This window comes from Salvia splendens, chromosome 8 (genome assembly GCF_004379255.2).
Source record: "Salvia splendens isolate huo1 chromosome 8, SspV2, whole genome shotgun sequence".
Taxonomy (NCBI): domain Eukaryota; kingdom Viridiplantae; phylum Streptophyta; class Magnoliopsida; order Lamiales; family Lamiaceae; genus Salvia; species Salvia splendens.
The window spans coordinates 2,038,429-2,051,588 of record NC_056039.1 but is presented as its reverse complement, the minus strand read 5'-3'; the positions used below and the strand labels follow the sequence as shown (position 1 = coordinate 2,051,588).

Genomic DNA, 13,160 nt, shown 5'->3' with positions numbered 1-13,160 from the left:
TATAGTACTAATATAAACGGTTCTGGATTATAATTTATATAAATAAATTATTAACAAATATTCATAGTCCTGGTTTATTTTAGCTCAATTGAATTTGATCTTTTTACAGAATAGGGAAAAAAAATTACATTTAGCGGCTTCAAAGTATATTAGCACATGAAATTGATATGCCAATAAATTTGTAACAATTAGAATTAATCTTTTCTTTCCATATAAATTATAAAAAATTTATTTTTGTCTGATCCATAATTATATATTGCACTATTCTTTTCGAAGTATGCCAATTTATTGTTCTTCTATATAAGAAATTCAATTCTTTACACTAAAAAAAGAAATTCAATAAGAAATTAAGAAAAATCATAACGATGTCACATCCCAAAAAATAACAATTCGCGTAAGTTTATTGCCAGAGACTGAGATTTCCCCAATAATCACAATAGCTGCGCTCGAATTTCCAGAACCGTATATCAGTTTATAGAATGAATCGCGCTTCAGGCATGGCTGGCTCTCCGACGCCGGAAGGTTGGATTTTTCTGTTGAATTGTTGAATAATTTTAGGTTTTGGGGGTTCTGACGTTCCGTGGTTCAGGATTTTACCGATTAGGTTTGTTTTTATTGCTCCTTGCATTACGATCACAGCGCGGTAGGTTTTTGAGTCTAGAGTTATTTGTCACTTTGCACTGCGTTGTTGAATCGCGACATAGTTTGGTTGTCGGTAATTTTATGTTTTTGTTGCTGATATGATCGAGGAGAGGCGATATCGAGGGGGTTGTCGGGGCCGATCGCCGTCGCCTCAGCGCCCGCCGCCTAGGTCGCGGGATGGTAATCCTCCGAGGGATTGGAAACTGTCGCCGTATCGACGGCGTGGGGTGGATGAATATTCTGGGGAGGGTAGGTCGTTGCGGAGGATTGAGGAAAGGGATCATTTTGATGATAGGACTTCGAGATTTTCTGATTATGATAGAGATACGTATGAGGATGATGGTAGGAGATTCCGGAGCCCTCGGAGAATGGGGGAGAATGTTCATTTTGAAAGGGATAGGGATGGAGCTAGAGGGGGTTATGATAATGAGGTCAGTGTTGGGGGTTCTAGGAGATCGTATAATGAGGATTCATATAGTGGTGATATGAGTTCGAGGCAGTTGAAGTGGGATGAGCCTTTGGATGGATCCCGGAAATCTGATCCTCTCAGCTGGAAGGAATATGGCCTTACTCGTGGCTCCAGTGGTGTTGGTGATGTGAATGTCTCCAGCAGCGGTGACAGAGATTATCATCTGCAAAATCATTCATCGGATTCGGGTCGAGCTGGATTGCCAGCGTCGCAGTATTTAGATTGCATGATGCCTGTTTCCTTGAAGTATGAGAACAGAGGAAAGATGCACTCTGATTCTTATACACTGGCTCGTGGTGGAGTGGATGATCTACATGTTAGTAGTTTAAGTGGGGGCGATGAAGATAGAAAACGATATTTTCATTTTCGGGATGAACCTCATTTGGAGAGAAGGGTTGGATTAATTGACCAAGAAGATAATTATCTTGAAAAGAAAAGTGGCAACTTGCATATCCAGGATAGGTATCAGGGAGTAGGGAAAGTAATAGAAAGTGAAATATACAAATTCAAGGAGGAAGACAAACTCCTGTCTTCTCGTGGTTACTCGAAGGGAAATTCTGACTTTATGCTATCAACATCTCAACATAAGCACTACGATCATGTGCCTATGGGCATCTCAAGAGAGGGCTTGTCTGGTTATACTCCTACCAGAGACCTTCATATGCCATCATCAGATGTTCTCGAGCGAGGGAGTAGACTGGCTTCTCAGCCAATTCGCCTCGATGGATATAGTAATACAGAGAAGAACATGTTACTCGCAGAACCTGGAGGTCAGTTAGATGATATAAGGAGCAGTTCACATTTATATGTTGGGCTTCCTGAGAGTAAACAGGGAGATTGGTCATATGCAGAATTTGGCAGAAGCAATTTAGACAGGATAATTGGAAGGATCAATGATGTCGAAGAAGACTACAGAGACAAGCAGATATCGAGAATTAATGCCTTGAAGCGTAGGGTTGATGCATGTTGTCATAAAGAACAAATGGAAGATGATGAACTTTTGAACCAATATCCTTCTTTTCAAGTGCAATCAACGCATAATAAATTTGATGTGCCTGCATCACTCCATTTCAGAAGGGAAGATGTGGATACTTTGGGTACTGAAAGTACTCGCCTCAATTATGGAGCAGAAGGATATTATGGATATGGAGGTGTTAAAACAGAAAAACATCATGCCGATATAGATGGTCATCAGTGGTCTCAGTATGAAAATTCAGATCCCTTGCAATCAAGAGAATATAACCCCACCCTTGGTGGACTTTATGATAGCCCAAGAAAGAGGTTGTCTACGGTAGATTTCAGCTTCGTTGAATCCTGCGAGAGGAGCCTGAGTGACAAACACATTAGGGAAGAGATGGTGTATGAGCAAGATATTGGAATTAGGATATCTGCTGATGGAAAAGGAGCTCGTAGGATTTACAATCAAGTAGATGTGGGAGATGAAATTGATCATTTAGATTTTTCTAAAGAGCCCATGTCAAGCAGATCTGACTATGAGAAAACATGGAGAATGTCAAGCAGGATGCACAGTGATGAACCATCCTCTTCAGATTTCCAGGCACATCTCTCAATTGAACCCCACGAATCAGACTCTAGAGATATAAAAAAGAGGCTGGGACCCACTCAAAAACTTCATGTTTCACAGCGGTTAATGAAGAAGTATAAACCTTCCATAAAGAAGCGGTTAGCACCTCCTCCGTGGATAAAAAATGTGAGTTCTACAACAATAAGCAACGAGCAAAACCATCCAGATGGAGGTGATCACTATCATGATGGAAAACACTCAGAAGATCATCTTAGTCTAGCAAAATCCGAACCTCCTGAAAAGTCCGAGGAGTTCAAGCAGCTGGTGCAAAGTGCATTTTTCAAATTTCTCAAACAAATTAATGAGACGCCGATAAAAAGAAATCAATACATGGAGCAAGGAAGAAAAGCTGGTATTTTAAAGTGCTTTGTATGTGGCAGGTCTGTGCTCTACGTCATGAACGCGTCTTCCCTTTTTCGTTTAACTTACTAATTTGCTCTTTCAGAGACCTAATAGGTATTAATTTTGTGATCTCATTTTATTACATCAAGTGAGATTGTCTGGTCAGAGTTCAGTTAGAATTTGTGTGCACGGTTTGCATTCTCTCAACATTTAACACCTTATTAATGCAGTCCCAGCGAAAAATAGTGCGTTTTCAGTTAGTTATGTCCTTGCAGTGTTGGAAAGCACGTATATAGGATATAAGGCATCATGTTTTGGGATAGGGACTATCATTTTGCTGATAGTTATTAGTTAGTCATGAGGGTTCTTCTTATCAGAATAAGTTAAATTTCTTTTGGATATTTCTCATGATCATGTCTTAGAAATTTGTAGTAAAATACATGTTAACTTAATGGCTTTTATGTGGGGCTAGCGGAAATTGGAATTTGGGAGTCCCTTGGCCTATTTGAAGGGCTGAAAAGGCGAAGAAAAAGGAGCTGAAGCTGAAGTAGTGTGCTGTGTAATGTGATTTCAGGAAGGATGATTACATGTATTCGTAATCCTGTATGTGTTTACGGAACTTGTGTTGGTTGAAACAGTGGAAGAAATTATTTTGATGTGAGTCAGCCTTTGACATTATCATCATGAAGGTAGTAAAGAGCATAAAAGGCAGCCTTGCCAGTATGCTTGTGGCTCTGCATGATGGCTTATGTTGGGTACTAAAGCCATTTTCTGTGCCACGCTGATTATACGTGGAACTATTTGCCATTTAGGATGTCACTGAAATTAGGAAAAGTTATACTGGAGTATATCAATACTTTAGGCAATCATGTAGCTGTCCATTTTCTGGTGATGTGAGTGATTTAACATCCGGAGTTTCTAAAATGCCTTAGTTCATGGGTTACTTGGTAGCTTTTTAGGGGTAGGGGCACTATGGAGGAATGATTCTCATTCAAAAAAGTTCGGCTACCTTCACATGATTCCATTCCCATGATAAGTTTTTCTTCTTGGGGATTCCTGGTCGTTATGGTGGCAACCCGTTGTTGCATGGATAGTTTTCATATCAAAGGATAATGATGGTGTTTTTCGGATCATCATTGATATTGCTATTTTCTTTAATTTAAACAATAAACAGCTAGATGATGAGCTCATTCGTCCATCAAGGATTTTTCCAATGTGGCTGGCTGCCTAAATTACAGATTTTTAGGATTTTGCATATATATATATATATATATATATATATATATATATATATATATATGTTGTTGTTTTGCATTCTTAATTAGTCTCCTAGCATATGATTTTTTTTAAAAAAATTATTCCGATTTTATTGATGCATTTGCAACTTATAGTAATGTAACTTTATTGGCCGGGTCTTGGTTCAGCACTTCCAAGGAGTTTGTTGGGACAGATAGACTTGCAATGCATGCCGTCACATCCAAGAAAGTTGGTTTGAGGTCTCAGCATTTGGGCTTGCACAAGGCTCTCTGTGCACTGATGGGATGGAAGATTACAGACCACCCTAGCAGTGAATGGCGTCGTGAAGTCATGATTGATGCAGAGACTCAAGTTTTGAAAGAAGATATCATCATTTGGCCACCGATCGTTGTTGTTCACAACAGTAGCATAGATAACATGAGTCCCGGTGAAAAGGTTATCATATCCTCTGAGAAGTTAGATACCAAGCTCAGAGGTATGCATCACTCAGATTCTTCACTGCTTCTTAACTTCATTATATTCTCGGTTCTACTCATAAACTTCATCAACTCTAGAATGTTCAAACTTCAAATTCGTGGTAGTATCTTGCAATTATGCATGTCATGTTATATATCGAACATGATACCTTCTTTGTTGCTCGTCTTTTATGTAATTCGTTTATCTTTTGGTCCATATGTGGGTTAACTTCATCAGATCTCCTCTATAAATGTTGGAATTTATTCTGTTTTCTTTAAGACTACATAGCTTTAGGTGCTTGTGTATCTTGTAATTATGCATGTCATGCTATATATTTGAACGTGATGCCTTCTTCATTGCTCGTGTTTTATATAATCCGTTCATCTTTTTGGTCTAGATATGGGTTATAAAAGCATTCTCAAGGTATGCTATGGAAAACCTGCGAATCAGAGCGTGTTGCTGGTGAAGTTCAACAGTACACTTTCTGGATTACGCGAGGCAGGGAGGTTGGACAAGAGCTACATCAAATCCAAGCACGGGAGAACCAATTTCAAGCAATTAAAGTCCGAATGTGGAAGTTCCAGAGGGAAAAATGTAGTATCTCTAGAGAGAGAGGATGACTTTTTGTATGGCTACCTGGGAATTACTGAGGATCTGGATAAACTCGATTTCGATACCAAGAAACGATGCGTTTTGAAGAGCAAAAAGCAGATCTTGAGCATTGTGGATGCACCTATAGATACTGGTGGAGAAACTGGCAGATGATAAAAAGTACTAACACTAATCCATATTTTGATCTGCTTTTTTTTCTGCATGTTTTGATTACTGATTTGTAAACCCGAAGATTGAACTTTTGATTTATATAAACATATTTCAGTTCTTGACCTTTTGTTTTTTTGAAGTTGGCTTGTGGTTTATTTATTATCTATAAGATTGGCATTGCAAATATTATTAGTATTTGGCATAGGTTACATAATATCAATCCAAAATATTTCTGCTACAATCTATCAAATTAATAAAGAAAGTTGTCTACAGTTTCAAGCATGCTAAATTTGACGATTTCTTGTTTGTGTATTTGTTATAAGCATATACTAAGGTACTTCAGAAGAAAAAATAGCAAAATCTGATCGAGTTCATATGTTGGTTAACAGTCTTCTCGATCACGGAAAAAAAATCTTTGCCTTTTGAGCAATGAAAAAAAAATCAATAAAAGACAAATAAATCCAATATACTCCATCCGTCCCACAAAAATATGTGCACATTTCATTTTCGTGCGTCCCATAAAAATATGTGCATTCCATTTTTGAAAAGTTATGTCAATTTAATATTGTAGGTCTCGCTGTCCACTAACTCTACTTTAACTATCATTCTCCTCTTCTCTTTTATTTTTTCATACCATTCTCCCCCTCTCTCTTACTTTACCAACTTTCTCTTAATTTCTATGCTATCTTATCTTTTTTTCCATATTTTTATGGGACGGAGGGAGTATGTTTTACTTTAAACAAATGAGGCAGATCCACTCGTCAAGTCCAAACTGAAATAGGATCAGCACAAGCAAAAACAGTGGTCACTTGTTGGTTACTCACAAAAGCCTCGAGTCGAAATATGACTTTCAAATTAAGTTCTGAATTAGTGTACGTTGAGATTCACATTTACTCTAAAAAATAAAATTACAAAGGTGTGGATGTACAAGAATGACTTTATTGATTGAATAGTTATACAACTTTAAAACAATAAATACAAAAAAAAAATAGAGTAGTTAGAGAGTTGTAATATGAGAGAAAACAGAAATGGATAAAAATGGAGGTAGTCTAGCAAAACAGCCTACACAGTATACACACTTAGCCTATGACAAATAAACCTTATAATCTGCAAACATTCTTCGAAAAATGCTTCTATCTCCTCTGGAAGTTAAGGTACTTGATTCCATAGGCGAACACGAAGAAGAAGAGGAGCACCCAACCAACGTGAGCAGCCACAACTGCAGGGAGGAAGTCATGATCATATCCCAGGTAATCTTTAAGAAAGTCCTTCACTGAAACTTCACTTATGTTGCCGGACGTCTCAAGGGGACTCGTCACATCTCCCATCTGGGACACGAAAACACCGTAGATTGTCCATGCGACAGGTGATGCCCAGTAGTACCACCTCCACCAGATTGGGATAAGCTGCAAGAAACATGTTTTCGTTAGCATTATTATGCTGTGTGTTAATGATTTTGTGCGTTGTTTGTGAGAATTTAGAGTACTCACCGGACGAGGGACGAGGAAGCCGGAGAACAAGTTCCAAAAGCTGAGGAAGAAGGACATGACAATGGCAGCAATTTGGTAGCCAGGGGTCAATGCAACAACCATCATTCCGTACATAGAGAAGTAGGTGAAGCACATGAAGATGAAGTAGTAGAAGTAGAAGAATTTCTCTCCGGTCCATTCATATCCGATCATGGAGTAGAGAAGCAGAGAGTAAGCCAATGTCTGAATCGCCACGTACACCGTCTCTATCGCCACCTATACATCACGCAGAAAGTCAGCAAGTTGTTTCCTAGTGCTTGTCTCTCTGATGCTAGGGATAATGATTATCGTGGAGATGTTCTTTTTACCTGAGCGAACGCGTATGGTAGCTCTGAGTACATCCCTGCAGCCCTCTCGCGGTAGAAGACTGTTCTCTCAATTGCTACTACAGATTGAACGGCAGAAGCATTGGCGGCACCCAAGAAAAGAACTGCAGAATATGTAGCTCCCAGCAGATTCATCAAGTCCTGTTGCCCTTTTCTGTTACAAAAGGTTTTTGTTACTACAATTCACACAAAAGAAGCAAGTTTAGTATCAATGCCTACAAATGATATCGACTTACATTTTACTCTGATTCCCTTTCTGCCAAAAGATAACGCCAAACATCACACCGATGATCACAGTGGTGAAAAAACGAATAGCATTGTACTGAGAGTTTCTCCAGTAAGACCAGTGCTGCTTCCAAAAGCAAGCCTTGCATTGTGTCAAGAATGATTGAGAATACTGCGTGGGGAAGTATAGGTCCTTCGCCCCCGGTGCTGGTGCACTCAGTTCCTTGATCAGCTCTTGGTTGTTCCTAATTTTTTCCAAAAAGAAATCAAGAAAGTAGATTAGGACACTAATTCTTAACAGACTGCATATGTAGAGTTTGTGAAATGATTTTTTCACTCACCGGTAAAGAGCAGAGTTGGCATAGATTTCAGCAAAGTCGACATCCATTTGGCCTTCAACCGCAGATGAGCTGACCTCCAACATCCATGTAGCCGGATTGTATCCCTCTTTGATTTTGGGAACACCAGGTATAGCCTGAATTTAGAATCAAGATTAGGATTCTTTTGTCCAAACAAGCACTCAGTGCGTTCTCCTTAGTATAGTTTAGCCTAAAAAACCACAGAGAAAAAATTCAGGAAACCTCACCTCAAAGTATTCAACGAGCTTGTGGGAATGGCGACCAAGAGGTCCTCCATAGATGACTTGTCCTCCTCGTTTCATCAACAGAAGCTGCACGAATAGATATCACGTACTTTAGTATCACTCGGAAGAATGTAATGAGGTTAACTTCATCATTTTGGGATTGTAGTTTGTAAATACCTCATCAAAAGCTTCAAAAATGTCAATGCTAGGCTGGTGAATTGTGCACACGACTGTTCTGCCTGTGTCCACTGTGTTCCTCACTGTCCTCATCACGATAGCAGCTGCTCGAGCATCGAGCCCAGAAGTTGGTTCATCCATGAAGATTATGGAAGGATTAGCCACCAATTCAACAGCAATAGTGAGCCTCTTCCTCTGTTCTGTTGAGAGACCATCGACTCCGGGGAGCCCAACAAGAGCATTCCTCAGGGGGTTCAGCTCAACCAAGTCCATCACCTCCTCAACAAACATCTGCAGCAATCAAAAATCAAGATTTTGTTAAAAAACCCGAGTTCACTCATTAGTATTAGGTTGTGAGATAGGAGAGATGGCGATGGGGTTAGCTTGCCTTTCGCGTTTCTGTGTCGACATCAGCAGCCAGACGCAGCCAAGCAGAGTAGAGGAGTGACTCGTAGACAGTGACGTAGGGAGAGTGGATGTCGTTCTGCTCACAGTAGCCACTCACTCGTGCAAACGTTTCCTGGTTCTTGGGGAAGCCGGAGACGGTTATGGGTCCTTCGATGTAGCCTCCCGTCTTTCTACCAGCCAAGACATCCATTAACGTCGTTTTTCCTGCACCACTAACTCCGACCAACGCTGTTAGAACACCGGGCCTGAATGCTCCACTCACATCTCTCAGCAATTGCAGTCTTTCCTCTTCAACACCTTGTGTCTTCATTGCCTGCATCAAATGTCGTTGCGTCAAGTTATGAACTAGAATTGTTTAGAGAAAGAGAGAGAGAAAGAGAGAGGCTTACAGCAGGCATATCAACATAGTAATTGACATGGTTGAAAGTAAGAGAGAGAGGCTCAAAAGGCAACACCATCCCTCTTCTTGGTTCATTGCTTGACTCCACAATCCCATTATTATTATTATTCCTTGCAGTCATTTCTGTCACTCTCTTCTTTTTCATGCTCTCCTCATTGTCATCGTTGATGATGGCCTTGTTATCGCCCAGAGCTGAGAACAAGCACAAAAAAAAGAGTTAGCCACAAGCGCTAAATCATCACCATGCTCGGGAGATGCCAAGTAGGAGGGAGATGGTACTTACGGTTCAAGTATGTCAATGCAGCAACGAAGAGGACGTTGAACAGCAGAGAGAAGGTGAAGAGAGCAATGATGCAGATCCAGTACCACGACTCCGTTGTGAACAAACCTCTTTCCTTGAGAAGGGTCTTTCCTACAGTGGGTTCAGATGAATTGGCAGGTGCAACAGCACTCCATCTCTCTGAGAGGAACTCATTGATGGCAATGGCGTTTTGTCCGTACATCATAGGAGAGACGTAGTAACCCCATATCATCCAGTCTTGGATATCATCTGTCAAAAGCAACATCCATCAGCTCAAAACAATCACTCAATATATAAAATCACATCTCAACTGCATGAGGGTAATCAAGTCATTATTTACCCTTGGCAACGACAAAGCCTCCCAACACAAACACCAACAGCAAGGCGAAGGTTCCAAATGTGTTCGCAACGACTTGAGTTCTTCCAACTGCAGCAATGAAACGGAAGAGAGAGAGGGCCATCTGATGCACCCCAATGAAGGCCAAGAGCTGTTTGAAAAACCTGAAAATATTTGCATTGCATATCAAGAATCGATCAAAATTCAAACAGCCTTTACACAGTTCTCATTTTTCAACTTTCTAGTTAGATATTCAATTGCAATTTACCTAACAGGAGAAGGTGCAAATCCAATGGTGTAGTAAGTGAAAATGATCCACAATGCAGACTCCACGACAGAGATAGGAATACGAAGCACCCAAATAGGCAACGCGAAGGCCCATGCCGGGTAGAACAAACTATCCCTCTGCTTGAAAAACACAGGAAGCCTAAAAACAGTCATTGCTAGCTCCTGCATTCCATTGAACATAACATTGATAAGACTGAAGAACAACGCTCCCCAAAACTTAGCAGCATCCTCGACTCGACCCGTCTTCATCTCAGTTCTGAGGAAAACTGTCAAAGCAATTGTTGCCATAATAGTGATCTGTGTGGTCTTAAAGATGTAAATAAAAGAGCTACGTTTCATCAGCAGCCACTCCCTATCAAAACAAGCCCGGAAAAGCTCCATGCTTGAGATTCCAAACCTCTCCTTCACCAAAGCAGCTGGATGAGCTCTGGACTTGTCATATGGAACCCTCAAATCTTCATTAAGCTGCTGCCCTATGTGAAAAGAGTTGAAAGCCTGTGCAAAATCGGGCACTGAGACGTAGCTGTAAGGCTGATTCTTGCGACACCAATACTGTTCTTGATCCTTCTTTGAGGTCACTTCTTGCAGAAAGTCTGCAACTCCCTTTCTCTCCGGGCATCTGAACCCCATAAATTCAAAGAACTCAAGCACACTCTCACGAGGGCCCTGGTAGACGATCTCACCATCAGAGAGGAGGATCACGTCATCAAAAAGATCGAAGGTCTCTGGAGCCGGCTGCAGTAGAGAGATGACCATGGTTATGTCATTGATGTGAACCATCTGCCTCATGAACTTCACAATCTGGAAGGTTGTGGAACTATCTAGCCCTGTTGAAATTTCATCCATGAAGAACGCTTTTGCTGGTCCAACCAACATTTCCCCTGGATTTACCAAAGCACCAACCATCATAAGTAAGAATAATAAAAATTTACAAGTTTTCAGACTGTTTCTTGAAATCAGTTTCTTTTATCAGCATTGCTCCTAAAAAGTGGCTAAAACATACCGGTTGTGACACGCTTCTTCTGCCCACCAGAAATTCCTCTCCTCATGTCATCTCCAACCATAATATCAGCACAAATATCCAATCCAAGAATCTGTATAAAACCATACACACGTCAGGCTTATTCTTTCGCAGTAAATGCTTAGAAGCAACAATGAAATGCAGATGAACCTTGAGCACATAATCCGTGATCAAACTAGTTTCTTGCCCCACTAAGGCTGTGGCCTTCATGAAGGCATCAATCTCAGGATCAGGTTTGATTCCAGCTTCTTTCTCTCTTCTTGACAACTCCACAAGCATTTCATACCTCGTCCCGACTCCCAAACACCTACCGGAGAAATCCAATGTCTCGCGAACAGTCATCTCACCATGGTGAAGATCATGCTGGCTGATATAAGCACAGGTTCTTTGAGGAATGAACTCATGAAATTCATGGCCACAGTAGGTGATCTTTCCAGTCACCTGCTCACAACGTTAAAACATCAGCACACTTGCAAAAATTTTGGAAGCATTTGATTTTTATTAATCCTGTTATTATTGGTAATACAAAAGCACACACCTTCATATCATCATCAGGCTTTCCTGCTAGTGCTTTTAGCAATGTAGTTTTCCCAGAACCCGGTGGTCCGAGAAGAAGGGTCATCCTGTAAACAAGCATTACACAGTTTTTTTCATCAATAAAACACAATAAACAATTTCAAAAACTCAGAAATTAACCATTTGATTTTGTAAGCTAACCTTGATGGTCTCACAACTCCACTAACATTTCGAAGGATCTGAACCACCCTCTTCTTCGATGGAGAGAGCCCAATCATCCCCAAAGTAGCCTATCACACCATTCAACCATTATCAGTAAATTTAAAAAATCTAACACATTAAGATTTAACTATTTAACTAAATCACTCTGAATCGGACTCAAAATCTTAAGATTTTTTTGCACTTCACAAAACACAATCTAAAACAGAACCAGTAAAAAAAACACACACCTCCAGTGTATTGATGGTTGAGTTGAGGAGAGTAGGAAGCGCTCTGGTTCCAACATACGCATCTCCCTCAATAGACAGATTCTGAAACCTCACCTCAATCTTCGGGATCTCGATCCCAACCCTAAATCCCCAAAAAAATCACAATCAGAAAATCAATCAAACAACACACACACACACAAAATGCGTTTGGCAGTGCGATTGAATACCTATCAGTTCTGTTCCTGAGCCTCTGGAGGAACTTCTCGTTGTCATCCTCCACAACTCTGAGAATGCTCTCCATGAGCTGCTTCTTATCCTGCGACCCCAAATTGGCCACATCCACCTCGGAGTGGACGATCCTGCCATTGCTGACCACCTGCTGCAGCACACCCTTGCGGAGGCGGTCGTACGTCGGGAGGCGCTCGATAGCCGCCCACCGCAGCTCCTCCTCGTCGTCCTCCGCCTGCCGCCGCGTGCTGCTACGCATGAACACGTCCGGCGGCCCCTGCCACACGTCTCGTATGCTCTGCTGCCGCCAGCTCCGAGCCGAACTCGTCGACCGAGCTAGATCGTCCCCCGCCAGCGCCGCTGCCATTGCCGCTTTCTTCCGATCAGATTATCGTTGATATCTACTGACCTTGTTTTGATTGATTCTCTTCGGAGAAGAAGATGTTGAGAAGGAAATGTGTAGGTTTTGGTTTGCTGTGAAGAATGAAAAAATCGGTGGTGTGATTGTTTTCTTTGCTTTGCAGTGGGAAAAATTGAAAATCAAGTAACCATGCAGTTTCTCTCTCCCTCTCTTGTTGAAAGTTGAAATGAGAGTTAGATATTTTTTTCTTCGCAGAGAAATATATACATATATATATATGTGTGTGTGTGTGTATGCATGTGTTGAATTCAGCAGGTCAAAATTGGGCTACAATTACACTTTTTTTTAATTGTAAATAAGGTAATGATACGGTGTTTTCGTTGCATGTGAACCGCTGTAAAGTAATTGGATGCATGATTACACATACGTATTTTTTTCTAAATATGGAAAGCTATTGAATTCTTACTCCCATCTTAATTTTACTATTTAACAAGTTGCCGCTCTTACTTGAGATATTAA

The 13,160-nt window shown here is 40.7% G+C and overlaps 2 protein-coding genes across 3 annotated transcripts; one reads left to right on the top strand and one right to left on the bottom strand.

Moving 5' to 3' along the window:
* Positions 1-344: 344 nt before the first annotated feature.
* LOC121744422 lies at positions 345-5,637 on the top strand. The gene is made up of 3 exons (XM_042137943.1): positions 345-3,076; positions 4,463-4,770; positions 5,149-5,637. Exons 1-3 carry the CDS (start codon positions 741-743, stop codon positions 5,514-5,516), a joined length of 3,012 nt encoding a protein of 1,003 aa, XP_041993877.1. The 5' UTR covers positions 345-740; the 3' UTR covers positions 5,517-5,637.
* A 797-nt stretch (positions 5,638-6,434) lies between these two features.
* On the bottom strand, positions 6,435-12,867 carry LOC121744378 (pleiotropic drug resistance protein 2-like). Of its 2 annotated transcripts, XM_042137896.1 has the most exons (18): positions 12,280-12,867; positions 12,074-12,194; positions 11,826-11,914; positions 11,647-11,731; positions 11,259-11,549; positions 11,091-11,181; positions 10,068-10,968; positions 9,803-9,963; positions 9,445-9,711; positions 9,151-9,353; positions 8,742-9,074; positions 8,354-8,644; positions 8,180-8,263; positions 7,935-8,068; positions 7,605-7,838; positions 7,351-7,522; positions 7,004-7,258; positions 6,435-6,919 (listed from the first exon to the last, which is right to left on the bottom strand). In XM_042137896.1, the coding sequence occupies exons 1-18, from the start codon at positions 12,645-12,647 to the stop codon at positions 6,647-6,649; spliced, it is 4,353 nt and encodes a 1,450-aa protein (XP_041993830.1). In that variant the 5' UTR covers positions 12,648-12,867; the 3' UTR covers positions 6,435-6,646. The 2 variants fall into 2 exon arrangements, with proteins under 2 accessions (XP_041993830.1, XP_041993829.1); XM_042137895.1 differs by having other exon boundaries at positions 6,435-7,258.
* Positions 12,868-13,160: the final 293 nt, after the last annotated feature.

Excerpts from the sequence above, each read along its gene's own strand:
- LOC121744422 (XM_042137943.1), top strand. The coding sequence starts at position 741 with ATGATCGAGGAGAGGCGATATCGAGGGGGTTGTCGGGGCCGATCGCCG. Across the intron at positions 3,077-4,462 it reads AAGTGCTTTGTATGTGGCAG|CACTTCCAAGGAGTTTGTTG; the intron begins GTCTGTGCTCTA and ends GTCTTGGTTCAG. Across the intron at positions 4,771-5,148 it reads GTTAGATACCAAGCTCAGAG|ATATGGGTTATAAAAGCATT; the intron begins GTATGCATCACT and ends TTTTTGGTCTAG.
- LOC121744378 (XM_042137895.1), bottom strand. The coding sequence starts at position 12,647 with ATGGCAGCGGCGCTGGCGGGGGACGATCTAGCTCGGTCGACGAGTTCG. Across the intron at positions 9,075-9,150 it reads ACTATGTTGATATGCCTGCT|GCAATGAAGACACAAGGTGT; the intron begins GTAAGCCTCTCT and ends CATTTGATGCAG. Across the intron at positions 8,264-8,353 it reads TTTTTGAAGCTTTTGATGAG|CTTCTGTTGATGAAACGAGG; the intron begins GTATTTACAAAC and ends CTATTCGTGCAG.